Genomic DNA, 18,546 nt, shown 5'->3' on the forward strand with positions numbered 1-18,546 from the left:
AGTTCAAGGGGTTGACTACGATGAGACTTTCTCACCCGTAGCGATGCTTAAGTCTGTCCGAATCATGTTAGCAATTGCCGCATTTTATGATTATGAAATTTGGCAAATGGATGTTAAAATTGCATTCCTGAATGGATTTCTGGAAGAAGAGTTGTATATGATGCAACCAGAAGGTTTTTTCAATCCAAAGGGTGCTAACAAAGTGTGCAAGCTCCAGCGATCCATTTATGGACTGGTGCAAGCCTCTCGGAGTTGGAATAAACGTTTTGATAGTGTGATCAAAGCATATGGTTTTATACAGACTTTTGGAGAAGCCTGTATTTACAAGAAAGTGAGTGGGAGCTCTGTAGCATTTCTAATATTATATGTGGATGACATATTGTTGATTGGAAATGATATAGAATTTCTGGATAGCATAAAAGGATACTTGAATAAGAGTTTTTCAATGAAAGACCTCGGTGAAGCTGCTTACATATTGGGCATCAAGATCTATAGAGATAGATCAAGACGCTTAATTGGACTTCCACAAAGCATGTACCTTGACAAAGTTTTGAAGAAGTTCAAAATGGGTCAGACAAAGAAAGGGTTCTTGCCTGTGTTACAAGGTGTGAAGTTGAGTAAGACTCAATGCCCGACCACTGCAGAAGATAGAGAGAAAATGAAAGATGTTCCCTATGCTTCAGCCATAGGCTCTATCATGTATGCAATGTTGTGTACCAGACCTGAAGTGTGCCTTGCTATTAGTTTAGCAGGGAGGTACCAAAGTAATCCAGGAGTGGATCACTGGACAGTGGTCAAGAACATCCTGAAATACTTGAAAAGGACTAAGGATATGTTTCTCGTTTATGGAGGTGACAAAGAGCTCGCCGTAAATGGTTACGTCGATGCAAGCTTTGACACTGATCCGGACGATTCTAAATCACAAACCGGATACGTGTTTATATTGAACGGTGGAGCTGTCAGTTGGAGCAATTCTAAAGAAAGCGTCGTGGTGGGATCTACGTGTGAAGTGGAGTACATAGCTGCTTCGGAAGCAGCAAATGAAGGAGTCTGGATGAAGGAGTTCATATCCGATCTAGGTGTCGTACCTAGTGCATCGGGTCCAATGAAAATCTTTTGTGACAATACTGGTGCAATTGCCTTGGCAAAGGAATCCAGATTTCACAAGAGAACCAAGCACATCAAAAGACGCTTCAATTCCATCCGGGATCAAGTCTAGATGGGAGACATAGAGATTTGCAAAATACATACGGATCTGAATGTTGCAGACCCGTTGACTAAGCCTCTTCCACAACCAAAGCATGATCAACACCAAGGCTCCATGGGTGTTAGAATCATTACTGTGTAATCTAGATTATTGACTCTAGTGCAAGTGGGAGACTGAAGGAAATATGCCCTAGAGGCAATGATAAAGTTATTATTTATTTCCTCATATCATGATAAATGTTTATTATTCATGCTAGAATTGTATTAACCGGAAACATAATACATGTGTGAATACATAGACAAACATAGTGTCACTAGTATGCCTCTACTTGACTAGCTCGTTGATCAAAGATGGTTGAGTTTCCTAGCCATAGACATGAGTTGTCATTTGATTAACGGGATCACATCATTAGGAGAATGATGTGATTGACTTGACCCATTTCGTTAGCTTAGCACTTGATCGTTTAGTTTACTTCTATTGCTTTCTCCATGACTTATACATGTTCCTATGACTATGAGATTATGCAACTCGCGAATACCGGACGAACACTTTGTGTGCTACCAAACGTCACAACGTAACTGGGTGATTATAAAGGTGCTTTACAGGTGTCTCTGATGGTGTTCGTTGAGTTGGCATAGATCGAGATTGGGATTTGTCACTCCGATTGTCGGAGAGGTATCTCCGGGCCCTCTCGGTAATGCACATCACTATAAGCCTTGCAAGCAATGTGACTAATGAGTTAGTTACGGGATGATGCACTACAGAACGAGTAAAGAGACTTTCTGGTAACGAGATTGAGCTAGGTATTGAGATACCGACAATCAAATCTCGGGCAAGTAACATACCGATGACAAAGGGAACCACGTATGCTGTTATGCGGTTTGACCGATAAAGATCTTCGTAGAATATGTAGGAACCAATATGAGCATCCAGGTTCCGCTATTGGTTATTGACCGGGGTCGTGTCTCGGTCATGTCTACATAGTTCTCGAACCCGTAGGGTCCGCACGCTTAAAGTTCAGTGACGATCGGTATTATGAGTTTTTGTGTTTTGATGTAACGAAGGTAGTTCGGAGTCCCGGATATGATCACGGACATGACGAGAAGTCTCGAAATGGTCGAGACGTAAAGATCAATATATTGGATGACTATGTTCGGACACCGGAAGTGTTTCGGGAGGCTTCGGACATATACCGGAGTACCGGGGGGTTATCGGAACCCCCCGGGGAGTTTATTGGGCCTATTGGGCCCTAGTGGGAGAAGAGGAGGGGCGGCCAGGGCAGCCGCGCGCCCCCTCCCCCTCTAGTCCGAATTGGACAAGGAGGGGGCGGCGCCCCCCTTTCCTTCTCTTCCTCTCTCCCTTCCCTCTCCTCTCCTACTCCTACTTGGAAGGGGGGAGTCCTACTCCCGGTGGGAGTAGGGCTCCTCATGGGGCGCGCCATAGGGGGCCGGCCCCCTCCCCCTCATCCACTCCTTTATATACGGGGAGGGAGGCACCCCTTGGAGACACAACAATTGATCATTGATCTCTTAGCCGTGTGCGGTGCCCCCCTCCACCATAATCCACCTCGGTAATATCGTAGTGGTGCTTAGGCGAAGCCCTGCGTCGGTAGCAACATCATCACCGTCATCACGCAGTCGTGCTGACGGAACTCTCCCTCGAAGATCTGCTGGATCGAAGTTCGTGGGACGTCATCGAGCTGAACGTGTGCTGAACTCGGAGGTGCCGTGCGTTCGGTACTTGGATCGGTTGGATCATGAAGATGTATGACTACATCATCCGCGTTGTTCTAACACTTCCACTTTCGGTCTACGAGGGTACATGGACAACACTCTCCCCTCTCGTTGCTATGCATCACCATGTTCTTGCGTGTGCGTAGGAAATTTTTCAAAATTACTACGTTTCCCAACAATATATTCACATATATTCCCAAACCACCAGAAATATCCACGAAAACACTTTTCCACCGCCGCAACCTTCTGTACCCGTGAGATCCCATCTTGGGGCCTTTTCCGGCATCCTGCCGAAGGGGGATTCGATGATGGAGGGCTTCTACATCAACTCTATTGCCCTTCCGATGAAGCGTGAGTAGTTTACCACAGACCTACGGGTCCATAGCTAGTAGTTAGGTGGCTTCTTCTCTCTCTTTGATTCTCAATACCGTGTTCCCCTCGATGTTCTTGGAGATCTATCCGATGTAATCTTCTTTTGCGGTGTGTTTGTCGAGATCCGATGAATTGTGGATTTATGATCAGCTTATCTATGAATATTATTTGAATCTTCTCTGAATTATTTTATGCATGATTTGGTATCTTTGTAATTCTCTCCGAACTATCGGTTTGGTTTGGCCAACTAGATTGGTTTTTATTGCAATGGGAGAAGTGCTTAGCTTTGGGTTCAATCTTGCGGTGTCCTTTCCCAGTGACAGTAGGGGCAGCAAGGCACGTATTGTATTGTTGCCATCGAGGATAAAAAGATAAGGTTTACATCATATTGCTTGAGTTTATTCCTCTACATCATGTCATCTTACTTAATGCGTTACTCTGTTCTTCATGAACTTAATACTCTAGATGTAGACAGGGGTCAGTCGATGTGTGGAGTAGTAGTAGTAGATGCAGAATCATTTCGGTCTACTTAACACAGACGTGATGCCTATATTTCATAATCATTGCTTTGATATCGTCATAACTTTGCGCTTTTCTATCAATTGCTTGACAGTAATTTTTTCACCCACCGTATTATTTGCTATCTTGAGAGAAGCCTCTAGTGAAACCTATGGCCACCAGGTCTATTTTCCATCATATAAGTTTCCGATCTACTATTTTGGAATCTTTTACTTTCCGATCTATAAACCAAAAATACCAAAATATTTACTTTATCGTTTGTTTAGTTTCATCTATCTCTATCAGATCTCACTTTTGCAAGTAACCGTGAAGGGATTGACAACTGCTTTATCGCGTTGGGTGCAAGTTGTTTGATTGTTTGTGCAGGTATTGGTGATTTATGCGTTGTCTCCTACAGGATTGATACCTTGGTTCTCAAACTGAAGGAAATGCTTATCTCTACTTTGCTGCATCACCCTTTCCTCTTCAAGGGAAAAACCAACGCAAGCTCAAGAAGTAGCAGGAAGAGTTTCTGGCGCCATTGTCGGGGGGATCTACGCCAAGTCAAGACATGCCAAGTACCCATCATAAACTCTCGTCTCTCGCATTACATCATTCGCCATTTGCCTCTCATTTTCCTCTCCCCCACTTCTAAAACGATTTTCGAAAAGATTTTCCTTTTCTTCACCCCTCTTCCGTTCGTCTTCTTCGTTTGCTTTTTGTGTGCTCGTGTGTTGGATTGCTTTCTTTGTCACGATGGCTCAAGAGAATACCAAATTGTGTGATTTTTCCAACACTAATAACAATGATTTTATTAGTACTCCAATTGCTCTCGCCACTAGTGCGGAATCTTATGAAATTAATGCTGCTTTGCTGAATCTTGTTATGAAAGATCACTTTTCCGGCCTTCCTGGTGAAGATGTCGCATCCCATCTGAATAATTTCGTTGAGTTGTGCGATATGCAAAAGAAAAAAGATGTGGATAATGATATTGTTAGATTGAATCTATTTCCGTTCTCACTTCGAGATCGTGCTAAAACTTGGTTTTCATCTTTGCCTAAAAATAATATTGATTCATGGAATAAGTGTAAAGATGCTTTTATTTCCAAGTATTTTCCTCCCGCTAAGATCATCTCCCTTAGGAGCGATATTATGAATTTTAAGCAACTTGATCATGAACATGTTGCAAAATCTTGGGAGAGGATGAAATTGATGATACGAAATTGTCCTACTCATGGTTTGAATTTGTGGATGATTATACAAATTTTTTATGCCGGATTGAATTTTGCTTCTAGAAATCTTTTAGATTCGGCCGCGGGAGGTACTTTTATGGAAATTACTTTAGGAGAAGATTATTCCCAATGGCATACCGAAAGATCTTCCACTAGTAAAAAAAAGTGCATGCAATTGAAGAGATTAATGTTTTGAGTGGAAAGATGGATGAACTTATGAAATTATTTGCTAGAAAGAGTGCTTCTATTGATCCTAATGACATGCCTTTGTCTACTTTGATTGAAAATAATAATGAATCTATGGATGTGAATTTTGTTGGTAGGAACAATTTTGGTAATAACGCATATAGAGGTAATTTTAATCCTAGGTCATTTCCTAGTAATTCCTCTAACAATTATGGTAATTCCTACAACAATTCTTATGGAAATTATAATAAGATGCCCTCTGATTTTGATAATAGTGTTAAAGAATTTATGAGTTTGCAAAATAATTTCAATGCTTTGGTTGAAGAAAAATTGCTTAAGATTGATGATTTGCCTAGGAACGTGGATAGAAGTTATCTTGATGTTGATTCTTTAAAACTTAGATCTATTCCACCCAGCATGATATCAATGAATCTCACAAGGCTATGAAAATTTCCATTGATGAGTGCAAAGAAAGAACCGCTAAGATGCGTGCTAAACGAGATTAGTTTGTAAAATCGTGTTCTTCTAGTTTTCATGAAAATAATGATGAAGATCTTAAAGTGATTGATGTGACTCGTATTGAATCTTTGTTTTCCAATATAAATCTTGATGGGACTAGAGATGAGTCAACTTTCATTAAAAGGCGTCCCAATGATTCAGAGTTTTTAGATCTTGACGCAAAAATTGATAAAAGTGGGATTGGAGAGGTCAAAACTTTAAGTAGCAATGAACCCACTCTTTTGGATTTCAAGGAATTTAATTATGATAATTGTTCTTTAATAGATTGTATTTCCTTGTTGCAATCCATGTTGAATTCTCCTCATGCTTATAATCAAAACAAAGCTTTTACTAAACATATCGTTGATGCTATGATGCAATCTTTTGAAGAAAAGCTTGAATTGGAAGTTTCTATCCCTAGAAAACTTTATGATGAGTGGGAATCTACTAATAAGATTAATATTAAGATTAAAGATTATGAGTGCCATGCTTTGTGTGATTTGGGTGCTAGCGTTTCCACGATTCCAAAAACTTTATGTGATGTGTTAGGTTTCCGTGAATTTGATGATTGTTCTTTAAATTTGCATCTTGCGGATTCCACTATTAAGAAACCTATGGGAAGGATTAATGATGTTCTTATTGTTGCAAATAGGAATTATGTGCCCATAGATTTCATTGTTCTTGATATAGATTGCAATCCTACATGTCCTATTATTCTTGGTAGACCTTTCCTTAGAACGATTGGTGCAATTATTTATATGAAAGAAGGAAACATTAGATTTCAATTTCCATTAAGGAAGTGCATGGCACACTTTCCAACAAAGAAAATTAAATTGCCATATGAATCTATAACGATAGCTACTTATGGATTGCATACCAAAGATAACAATATCTAGATCTATTTGTGTTTTTATGCCTAGCTAAGGGCGTTAAACAATAGCGCTTGTTGGGAGGCAACCCAATTTTATATTGGTTTTTTGCTTTTTGGTTCTGTTTTTCATAAATAATTGATCTAGCCTATGGTTAGATGTGGTTTTGTGTTTTAATTAGTGTTTGTGCCAAGTAAGACCTTTGGGATGGCTTACGGTGATAGTTGATTTGATCTTGCAGAAAAACAAAAACTTTTGCGCTCAAGAAAACAATTCTCATTTTTAACAGAAGCGTAATAAAAACTGATTATTTTTGCAGAAGATTAATAAAAAAATTGCTCAGGTTGTCCTAATTTTTCAGAATTTTTGGAGTTACAGATTACTACAGACTGTTCTATTTTTGACAGATTTTGTTTTCTTTGTGTTGTTTGCTTATTTTGATGAATCTATGGGTAGTATCAGGGGGGGCATGAACCATGGAAAAGTTGGAGTACAGTAGATATTACACCAATATAAATAAAGAATGAGTTCACAATAGTACAAAAAGTGGTAATTTATTTTCTTATACTAACGGAGCTTATGAGATTTTCTGTTGAGTTTTGTGTTGTGAAGTTTTCAAGATTTGGGTAAGGATTTGATGGACTATGGAATAAGGAGTGGCAAGAGCCTAAACTTGGGGATGCCCAAGGCACCCCAAGGTAATATTCAAGGACAACCAAGAGCCTAAGCTTGGGGATGCCCCGGAAGGCATCCCCTCTTTCGTCTTCGTCTATCGGTAACTTTACTTGAGGCTATATTTTTATTCACCACATGATATGTGTTTTGCTTGGAGCATCTTGTATGATATGAGTCTTTGCTTTTTAGTTTCCACAATCATCCTTGCTGTAAACACCTTTTGAGAGGGACACACATGAATCGTGATTTATTAGAATACTCTATGTGCTTCACTTATATCTTTTGAGCTAGGCAATTTTGCTCTAGTGCTTCACTTATATCTTTTTAGAGCACGACGGTGGTTTTATTTTATAGAAAATTTTGAACTCTCATGCTTCACTTATATTATTTTGAGAGTCTTTAAACAGCATGGTAATTTGCTTTGGTTATAAATTTAGTCCTAATATGATAGGCATCCAAGAGGGATATAATAAAACTTTCATATAAAGTGCATTGAATACTATGAGAAGTTTGATTCCTTATGATTGTTTTGAGATATATAGATGGTGATATTAGAGTCATGCTAGTGAATAATTGTGAATTGGAGAAATACTTGGGTTGAAGTTTGTGATTCCCGTAGCATGCACGTATGGTGAACCGTTATGTAACGAAGTTGGAGCATGAGGTATTTTTTGATTGTCTTCCTTATGAGTGGCGGTCGGGGACGAGCGATGGTCTTTTTCTACCAATCTATCCCACTAGGAGCATGCGCATAGTACTTTGTTTCGATGACTAAGAGATTTTTGCAATAAGTATGTGAGTTCTTTATGACTAATGTTGAATCCATGGATTATACACACTCTCACCCTTCCACCAATGCTAGCCTCTCTAGTGCCGCACAACTTTTGCCGGTACCTTACACCCACCATATACCTTCCTCAAAACAGCCACCATACCTACCTATTATGGCATTTCCATAGCCATTCCGAGATATATTGCCATGCAACTTTCCACCGTTCCGTTTATTATGACACACTTCATCATTGTCATATTGCTTTGCATGATCATGTAGTTGACATCGTATTTGTGGCAAAGCCACCTTTCATCATTTTTTATACATGTCACTCTTGGTTCATTGCACATCCCGGTACACCGCCGGAGGCATTCATATAGAGTCATATTTTGTTCTAAGTATCGAGTTGTAATTTTTGAGTTGTAAGTAAATAAAAGTGTGATGATCTTCATTATCAGAGCATTGTCCCATGTGAGGAAATAAAAAAAGAAGGAGAGGCCAAAGAAGCCAAAAAAGAGAGAAAAAGAGAGAAAAAGAGAGAAGGGGCAATGTACTATCCTTTTTCCACACTTATGCTTCAAAGTAGCACCATGATCTTCATGATAGAGAGTCTCCTATGTTGTCACTTTCATATACTATTGGGAATTTTTCATTATAGAACTTGGCTTGTATATTCCAATGATGGACTTCCTCAAATTGCCCTAGGTCTTCATGAGCAAGCAAGTTGGATGCACACCCACTTAGTTTTCTTTTTGAGCTTTCATAAACTTATAGCTCTAGTGCATCCGTTGCATGGCAATCCCTACTCACTCACATTGATATCTATTGATGGGCATCTCCATAGCCCGTTGATACGCCTAGCTGATGTGAGACTATCTCCTTCTTTTTGTCTTCTCCACAACCACCATATTCTATTCCACCTAAAGTGCCATGTCCGTGGCTCACACTCATGTATTGCGTGAAAGTTGAAAAAGTTTGAGAACTTCAAAAGTATGAAACAATTGCTTGGCTTGTCATCGGGGTTGTGCATGATTTGAATATTTTGTGTGATGAAGATGGAGCATAGCCAGACTATATGATTTTGTAGGGATAAGCTTTCTTTGGCCATGTTATTTTGAGAAGACATAATTGCCTTGTTAGTATGCTTGAAGTATTATTGTTTTTATGTCAATATTAAACTTTTGTTTTGAATCTTATGGATCTGAACATTCATGCCACAATAAAGAAAAATTACATGGATAAATATGTCAGGTAGCATTCCACATCAAAAATTCTATTTTTATCATATACCTACTCGAGGACGAGCACGAATTAAGCTTGGGGATGCTTGATCCAATGTATCTATAATTTTTTATTGTTCCATGCTATTATATTATCTGTTTTTGATGTTTTATATGCATTAATATGCTACTTTATATTATTTTTGGGACTAACCTATTAACCTAGAGCCCAGTGCCAGGTTCTGTTTTTTCCTTGTTTTTGAGTTTTGCAGAAAAGGAAAACCAAACGGAATAAAACCTTCGTGATGATTTTTCTTGGACCAAAAGACACCCCAGAGACTTGGAGATCAAGTCGAAAGAGCCACGAGGCGGCCACAAAGGGGAATGGTGCGCCCCCTACCTTGTGGGTCCCTCGTGACTCCCCTGACCTAATTCCTTCGCCTATATATTCACATATATTCCCAAACCACCAGAAGTATCCACAAAAACACTTTTCCACCACCGCAACCTTCTGTACCCCTGAGATTCCATCTTGGGGCCTTTTCCGGCATCCCGCCGGAGGGGGATTCAATCACGGAGGGCTTCTACATCAACTCTATTGCCCTTCCGATGAAGCGTGAGTAGTTTACCACAGACCTACGTGTCCATAGCTAGTAGCTAGATGGATTCTTCTCTCTCTTTGATTCTCAATACCATATTCTCCTCAATGTTCTTGGAGATCTATGCGATGTAATCTTCTTTTGCGGTGTGTTTGTCGAGATCCGATGAATTGTGGATTTATGATCAGCTTATGTATGAATATTTTTTGAATCTTCTCTGAATTCTTTTATGCATGATTTGATATCTTTGTAATTCTCTTCGAACTATCAATTTGGTTTGGCCAACTAGATTGGTTTTTCTTGCAATGGGAGAAGTGCTTAGCTTTGGGTTCAATCATGCGATGTCCTTTCCCAGTGACAGTAGGGGCAGCAAGACACGTATTGTATTGTTGCCATCGAGGATAAAAAGATGGGTTTACATCATATTGCTTGAGTTTATTCCTCTACATCATGTCATCTTACTTAATGTGTTACTCTCTTCTTCATGAACTTAATACTCTAGGTGCAGGCAGGAGTCGGTCAATGTGTGGAGTAATAGTAGTAGATGCAGAATCGTTTCGGTCTACTTGACACGGACGTGATGCCTATATTTCATAATCTTTGCCTTAGATATCGTCATAACTTTGCGCTTTTCTATCAATTGCTCGACAGTAATTTGTTCACCCACCATATTATTTGCTATCTTGAGAGGAGCCTCTAGTGAAACCTATGGCCCCCGGCTCTATTTTCCATCATATAAGTTTCCGATCTACTATTTTGCAATCTTTTACTTTCCGATCTATAAACCAAAAATACCAAAAATATTTACTTTATTGTTTGTTTAGTTTCATCTATCTCTATCAGATCTCACTTTTGCGAGTAACCGTGAAGGGATTGACAACCTCTTTATCGCGTTGGGTGCAAGTTGTTTGATTGTTTGTGCAGGTATTGGTGATTTGTGCGTTGTCTCCTACTGGATTAATACCTTGGTTCTCAAACTGAGGGAAATACTTATCTCTACTTTGCTGCATCACCCTTTTCTCTTCAAGGGAAAAACCAACGCAAACTCAAGAAGTAGCAATGACAAGGCAGGGGGCGTGCCTAGGGGGGTGCCCCCACCCTTGTGGTTGCCTCGGGACTCCTCTTCGACATCTTTTCGTTCCAGTATTTTTTATATTTTCCAAAAATATTCTCCGTAAATTTTCAGCTCCTTCCAAGAATTTTTATTTCTGCACAAAAAATGACACCACGGTGGTTCTACTGAAAACAGCGTCAGTCCGGATTAGTTCTAATCAAATCATACCAAAATCATATAGAATTGTTGTAAACATGACATGAATACTTCATAAATTATAAATACGTCGAAGACGTATCAGTTAGCTAGTGTGTGCGTTGCCTCACAGCATGCCCTTGCAAAAAGTATTTTTCTAGTAGAGTAAAAAAACTGCAGCTTGATATGCAAGGGAAGGTGTTGCATGCATTGGAGAGAGGAACTGGCTCATGTGCAGGATGCTATAGTATATTCTACTGTGAGACTCTACAGTGAAAAATGCAGAAGGCATGGCAGGGCGCACTGTAGCACTCGTACTGTGCCCAAGCCATCTGATGATTGATACGTAGCCTAAAGGTAGGTACTGTAGCACCCGCTTGCGCCTTAATCATGGCAGAGAAAGCCGGTTGCATGTGTGCACTGCATGTGGGAAGGACCACGGGTGTGCAGCCTTAATCATGGCCACTGTTCAAGAATTCATGTGATTAATCAGTTAATTGGTCAATTAATCACTACTCGTAAGGTGATCGAACACGTATTCATCATGTTAACTTGTCAGGCCGATTAATTGACCAGTTAGACCAATTAATTGGTTGTTAGGCCGAATAATCGTTGCTGACCCATTAACTTGTGGACAAACAAAGCCCAAAAATTTCCCCTGTAACCCCTCCCGTCCCCCTATCGCTCCTCAATAGTTAGGGTTCGACCAAACAGTAGCATATTTTGGTATATTACATATTTGAGAGAATGAGAGCATGGTATATTACATAAAATAACTAGATATTTGTTGGCAATTCCTGCTTAATTTATCGATTAATGGTCAATCGATTAATCCAGTTAATAGGCCGATTCATCGATTAACCACTACTACCAGGCCAACCGAGCAGCTACAGTTACCATTTCCTGAACAATGATCATGGCAGAGAAGTTGGTTGCATGTGTGCACTGCATGTGGGAAGGACCACGGGGTTTGCAGCCTTAATCATAGCAGAGAAGCCGGTTGCATGTGTGCACTGCATGGGGTGTGCAGGAGGGCGCTTAGAGGACCACAACTTTTCTTTTTCGAGATTAAAATAAGGCAGCCCGAAGACAGTCTTCGAGCGTCTGGATGAATTGGACGAGGCGCGAGTTGTTCGTGCTTGTCGCTAAATTCCTGCCGGTAGGAAATTAGTTTTCCCCTTTAAAAAATGGTAATCAAGCATTTGAATAATGTTAAATGTATTTTAAAAAATGTTGACCATGTGTTACATTGTATTTAAAAATTATTTTGTTAAGAAATTGAAAATGTTACGTGTGCATTGATAAAATGTTGTTCATGTATCAGAAAAATTATTCTTGTATTTGAAAAATGTTAATAAAGAATTCGAAAAAAGTTTAAGAGAGTGTATCGGAAAATTGCTGACCATGTATTCAAAAAATGTTAATAGAAATATGATTGAGAGTGTATTTTCAATGTCTTTTTGGTAATTTTTTACAAATAGAAAGAATTAAAAAAAGTTTAAGAGTGTGTATCAGAAAATTTTCATCAAGCATTTTAAAAAGTTAAAAAAACAATAGAAAAGATATTGGCCATTTATTAAAAATGTATATTAAATTTGTATTGGAAAAATATAGACATGTATTAGAAAAATGTTGTATAAAAATATAATGAAAACCGAAAAACAGAAAACAAAAAATGAAAACCGAAAAATAATGAAATAAAAATTAAGTTAATATAAACGAAAAAAAGTTTATAATAAAACCAAACAAATAAATTGAAAAAAATGGAGAATAAAAAATAGAAGAAAGAAAAAACGAAAAAGTAAAATAAAAAGTAAACCCGAGCAAACAAATGAAAAAATTAATAAAACAGAGAAGAAACAAAAAAAACGCATAAGGCCCTGCAAATGGGCCGTGCCAAATGTTTTTTTTGCGTAGTAATACATGTCTCATTAATAACATAAAAATTCAGTTACAAGCCACGTAAACATCGATATTACAGGACTGAAAAGATAGAATAATCCTATGCAAAAAACCAGCGCCTGGCCCTCTCCACTAAGGGAAAGGAGACAGATCACCTCTTCACCCGAGCTCGACGCGGCTCCATCGCTGATCAGCAGCTTTACGGACCTCCAAAATAGTTTGCCTGAAGCAAAACCATTGCCAAATGTTGACCATGTATTAAAAATATATAGACATGTATAATCCTCAATATATATATATAATTTGTATTGTAACTATATAGACATGTATTAGAAAAATGTTTTATGCAAAAAATATATAATGAAAACCCCAAAACAGAATACCAAAAAAGGAATAAAATAAACGAAAAAAGTAAGTTAATAATAAAATCGAACAAACAAATTAAAAAAATAGGGAAGAAAAAATAGAAGAAAGAAAAAACGAAAAATGAAAATAAAAAAGAAACCTGAACAAACAAATGCAAAAAAAAAATAAAAACCAAGAAGAAACAAAAACCAAAAAAGAAAATAAAACCAGAGAAAACCGGCTCGAATGGCCTGAAGTAGGATGCGCCCCTTCTACTAACCACGAATGCGACGCGGGCTAAGTAAGTGGCTATCAATCGGCAATGTCCCTGGTCCCAATTTCTGTAGAACCTTCAGCGAGACTTCCTACCATCTCGCGTAAGCCACGTAGGATTCAGTAGTCCGTCCGAGGGCCGTTATACTCTCCTGCTGGGTCACGCGTGGCCGCCAAGTGGGCCGAATCCTCATCGCACGGCAACGGCGCATTTCTTCTTCTTGGGCCAATATGGTGAGCAGGGTGGCCGGGTATCCAAAAGCCCGGCCCTCGGATCGCCAAACCGCAGCACGTGGCACGTGTGCACGAGTACATTGCGTTAACCGTATGTACCCCACGGCGTGTGCCTGACACGTAGGGCCGAGCGCGGAAACCCTAGATCCAGAGCCGCGGACAAGACACACACCGCCTCATCTCTCGAGTCTCGGGGAGTTGTGCCCGTGGCCACCGCCGGCCACCCACCTCGCAAGTCGGCCCTCGCCGGGACTCCGCCGTACTCTCCTGAGGTTGGGGCCCGCCGGCGCGGCCTCCGCTACCGGGAACCCGCCGGACCGCCGCCCTCGCCCACGCCCTCGCTCCCACACCTGCCGGAGACCCACCACCGCAAGCCGTTTCCTGGTAATTATGCCTGGATTGGTTGCCAGTTTTTTTTATTGGTACTGTCTATGCTTGCAATTGCCACGACTAATGCGAAAATCAGGTGAAATCAAGCGAGCACTGAAAGCAAAACGCATGGAACACTGTCGTTTTTACAATTTGTTAGCATCCCTGGTTCAGCCCTGACTTGGTGATCTGCCGTGACCTCTGTGATTTGCTCTGCCCTCAATTCAAATATATCATGCCCTGTACTTGCACATGTTCATGCTTTATGGAGCCAGGAGTGAAAAACTGAACTAGTGTGCTTAAACCTTATGTGTACAGCCCTTGCTCCCAGACCACCCACCAATTTGGTCATACTTTAACATGTCAGATCAGTTAAGTCGCCTTTTCTGTCCTTCGTAAAAGGGAAAGAACAGAGAATCACCCTTACCTAATTCTAGTTGATTGAGTTACCATGTACACCCTCGTAATATTCCTTGCATGAAATTTCATGTAGAAAATGCAATGGCCTAATTTTTGAAAGCTTTGCGGTAAGTTGTTTTTTTGGAAAATTTCCTTATTGTAGAAAATGCTCAAACAACCAAACTGAGCAACTACTACTCAAAGTTGCCTTGCTGGCTAAAGCTCTGTTCTACTTCTTATACAGTTGCCTAATTTTTGTATTCATCTCATCTTCTTAGGAGACAGCCGCTCATGGGGACGGGACAAATTGTGGCTGTCCTTCAGATAGGTGGCGAATTCACCACAGATGCTGATGGGCTTATGTCCTATTCTGGTGGAGAGGCACATGCAATGCTTGTCAAAAGTGACTGGACTTTCAGTGCATTTAAGCATGAGATATCTTCAACGCTTAATAATCTCAAAGTCGACCAGTTCTTGTTCAAGTATTTCCTCCCCAAGAATAACAGAACCTTGATTTCTATTTCCAATGACAAGGACCTACATCGCATGGTTGAATTCCATGCAGAGTCGGAGACGACATACATTTATGTCATAAAGAAGGTCGACAACAGGTACCTTTCTGAACATCAATTGTTTTTTCACTTGCATTGCCAAAATGACAAATTAAATATTTACAGTGCAAAGAGCGTTGTTGCTGACTCCGCCACTCCTACAAATGCAATTGCCGTTGTCCCAACAACTCCGGATGGGTCTAAGAGACAAAAGGTGTGCACAGAGTGGAAGGATGTGATCACTGGAGTCGGCCAAGTATTTGAAAGTCCTAAGGACTTCCGGGATGCCTTGCATAAGTATGCCATTGCACATAAGTTCCATTACAGATTTATCAAGAATGACTCAACTCGTGTTACTGCGGAATGTACTGGTGAAGATTGCCCATGGCGGATACATGCTTCCAAGTCTCCTGCCAACATAGATTTCATGATCAAGAAAATGTCTGAAACACACACCTGTGAATCTGAAACTGTGAAAAGTCATCGTTTGGCGTCACAGCGATGGGTTGCTAGTGTTATAAAGGAAAAGTTACGTGATAGCCCACACTACAGGCCAAGAGACATTGCAAATGATCTCCAACAGGAGTATGGACTGTGCCTAAATTACTCGCAGGCTTGGCGTGGAAGATCAATTGCTCAGAGAGAACTTTATAGCGCACATGATGAGGCATGCATCCAGCTACCATTGTTTTGTGAAAGGATTAAGGAAACAAACCCTGGAAGTGTGGCAACAGTAGTGACTATGGAAGATTCAAAATTCTGTTTCTTTGTTGCCTTCCATGCATCGCTTTATGGTTTTGAGCATGGGTGCAGACCACTCCTTTTCCTTGATGCAGTATCTGCAAAACCGAATAAGCAATGGAAGTTACTGACTGCTACTTCAGTTGATGGGGAAGGCGATGTGTTCCCAGTTGCATTCACTGTAGTGGACAAGGAGAGCCGTGAAAATTGGCATTGGTTTCTTGAGCAACTAAAATATTCACTGTCGGCATCTCATGACGTAACATTCATATCTAATGGAGAAAATGGATTATGGGATGAAGTACCATTGGTGTTCCCTGACAGTCATCATGGATATTGCATGGACTTTCTTATTGAAGCATTTAAGAAGCAATTGGATGATGCGTGGACTGAAGAAGTAAGAGATGCTATGGTTGAGCTTCTTAAGAGGGCCATATTTTCATGCACAGTTGACGAGTTCAATCAGTATATGGAGCAAATTAAAAGTGAATCTGATAAGCTTGCTGAATGGCTTTTGGAGATCAAACCTGAGCGGTGGTCAGATGCCCTTTTCATGGGGTCGCGGTATGGTCAGTATTCATGTAATATTTCCAACACTGTTGTTGACTGGATCCCCACAAGATATGAGCTTCCAGTTGTGCAGTTGGTTGACACAATAAGATGCAAGCTCATGGAGATGATGTACACACGCAGAGAGTCTTGTAATGAATGGCCTGACGGATTAACGCCTGTAGCTAACCAGAAATTGCAGGAAGAAGTTAGCAAAGCTCACTCACTCAATGTTATGCCCACAGAAAGTGATGGGGACGGTAATTTATTCAAGGTATGCGATGACTCAGTTAATGTTGTCAACATTGGGACGTGTGACTGCACCTGCCGAAAGTGGAATGTTTCTGGGTTGCCATGCATGCATGCAATTGCAGTATTTGAGTGCACTGGGAGGTATGCATATGACTTCTGTGTGGAGTATTTCACGACGAAAAGCTACCGCTCGACCTATTCAATGTCCATTAATCCGATACCTGATGTTACCTTAACGGACAATTCTCCGAGTCCAGCGACATTACCATTCCCCATTCAAACTCGTCGACGGGTTGGCAGGCCGAAAGAGAAACCAGCTGATCCGCGCATCACAATTAAAAGGGCAGTGCGCTGCAGCAGATGTAAAGGCTATGGTCACAACAAAGCAACTTGCAAAATTCCTATCAGCGGCGAAGCCTTGCCCGCCTTGCCACCAGCTGAGCTCTCCGATGTACACAATAAGGTGGAGAGTTGCTCTTGATGTTCCCTGTAAGCAAACGCTGCTATTTTTCTTTGGGAACCTGCGGCATAGTAGTTGATTCTAGCTCCAAGTTGCTCTGTATTATTCACTGTTTTGCTTAGGCTAGCGACGTTTGTTTAGTAAATTAAACATTGTGATGTGCACCATTAGAGAAACAGGGGAAATTCTGCCATGTTCCGATGCCCAGTCTATTGCTGTTGTATTTACCTTCCTCCTGCCGTGCGTCTGTCTTAAAGGTTGTGTTTTCAGAGCATTTGAATTGCAGTTCATAATGCTCGCGCATTTTACCTGTCATTATGCCTGAAGCATATTTCTTGTTTCTTGTGCACATGGGCCATATTTACCACGAGATATGGTAGTCTATTTGCTATCTTTATGTATTTTAGCTGCTACTGTAGATGAGATGTACTTGGACTGTAAACTCTGGGGATAATACTTTGCTGCTTGTAAGCAGAAGAGCCTTCATTGCAGCCTCTGAACTGACGGTGATCCTTCTGTCAGAGATTTTGGTCGTCGTTTGGCATGATGTTGCTGCAATGATGTTGGCCCTTTTGATAATTCTGTAGACTTTAAGTAACTCATCTCATGCTGCATGGGTTTTCGCAAAACACCTCACCATAAGTTTGCCTGTTAGGTTTCTTTGTGCACAAAAAGCGCTATAACCTGGATTCCGGGCATCACAGCCAAAGGGGAGCAGTACTTCTTGTCTAGTTGTCTAGTGTGATGTATTGAATCCGCTCTACTTGTAACTTTGTATGCAATAAAATTGTCAAGAAAACATCACCTGTTGGCATCATAGAGGCCAATTCTTGCGGGCATTACGAAAAATACCCGCAACATGAATGTAACTTCTTTGGTAGACACCAAGAGCTGCTCCAGCGCGTTATCCATGAGTTTGCAGTAAAAACCAACGAGTTGAAATAACAATAGTATGTACTAACATCAGAATCTGCAAATGTAGGTGAACCCTTGTTTGATTTTTTTAATAAAAAAAACCCTTGTGTGATTGAACATGAGCAAAAAATTGCTTGCACACACTATTTACTTTTATTCCCGCGTTCTTCTATTTTACAAAAATCAACCGTGCATGTAATTTTCTTAGTTTTTTTTCTTCCAAAATTCGTTTCTATAAAAAATGTTTTTTTAAATTATAAAGAGGCAATAGGTTTTTTTTCTTCCAAAATTCGTTTCTATAAAAAATGTTTTTTTTAATTATAAAGAGGCAATAGACCCAGAGATGGCTAACATGGACTCGTACGCACTACTCGGGTAACCGGAGAGACAAGGCCGGCAACCGGAGAGCCTGGCGTGGCGGCCCACCGTTCCCTTTCCTCGGGAAC

At 40.4% G+C, this 18,546-nt stretch overlaps 1 protein-coding gene across 1 annotated transcript; it reads left to right on the top strand.

Annotated features, from left to right (window-relative positions):
* Positions 1-13,961: 13,961 nt before the first annotated feature.
* On the top strand, positions 13,962-17,378 carry LOC123164373 (uncharacterized). The gene is made up of 3 exons (XM_044581814.1): positions 13,962-14,248; positions 14,911-15,243; positions 15,310-17,378. Exons 2-3 carry the CDS (start codon positions 14,924-14,926, stop codon positions 17,204-17,206), a joined length of 2,217 nt encoding a protein of 738 aa, XP_044437749.1. The 5' UTR covers positions 13,962-14,248; positions 14,911-14,923; the 3' UTR covers positions 17,207-17,378.
* Positions 17,379-18,546: the final 1,168 nt, after the last annotated feature.

The sequence above is a fragment of the Triticum aestivum genome, chromosome 7D, assembly GCF_018294505.1.
Source record: "Triticum aestivum cultivar Chinese Spring chromosome 7D, IWGSC CS RefSeq v2.1, whole genome shotgun sequence".
NCBI lineage: Eukaryota > Viridiplantae > Streptophyta > Magnoliopsida > Poales > Poaceae > Triticum > Triticum aestivum.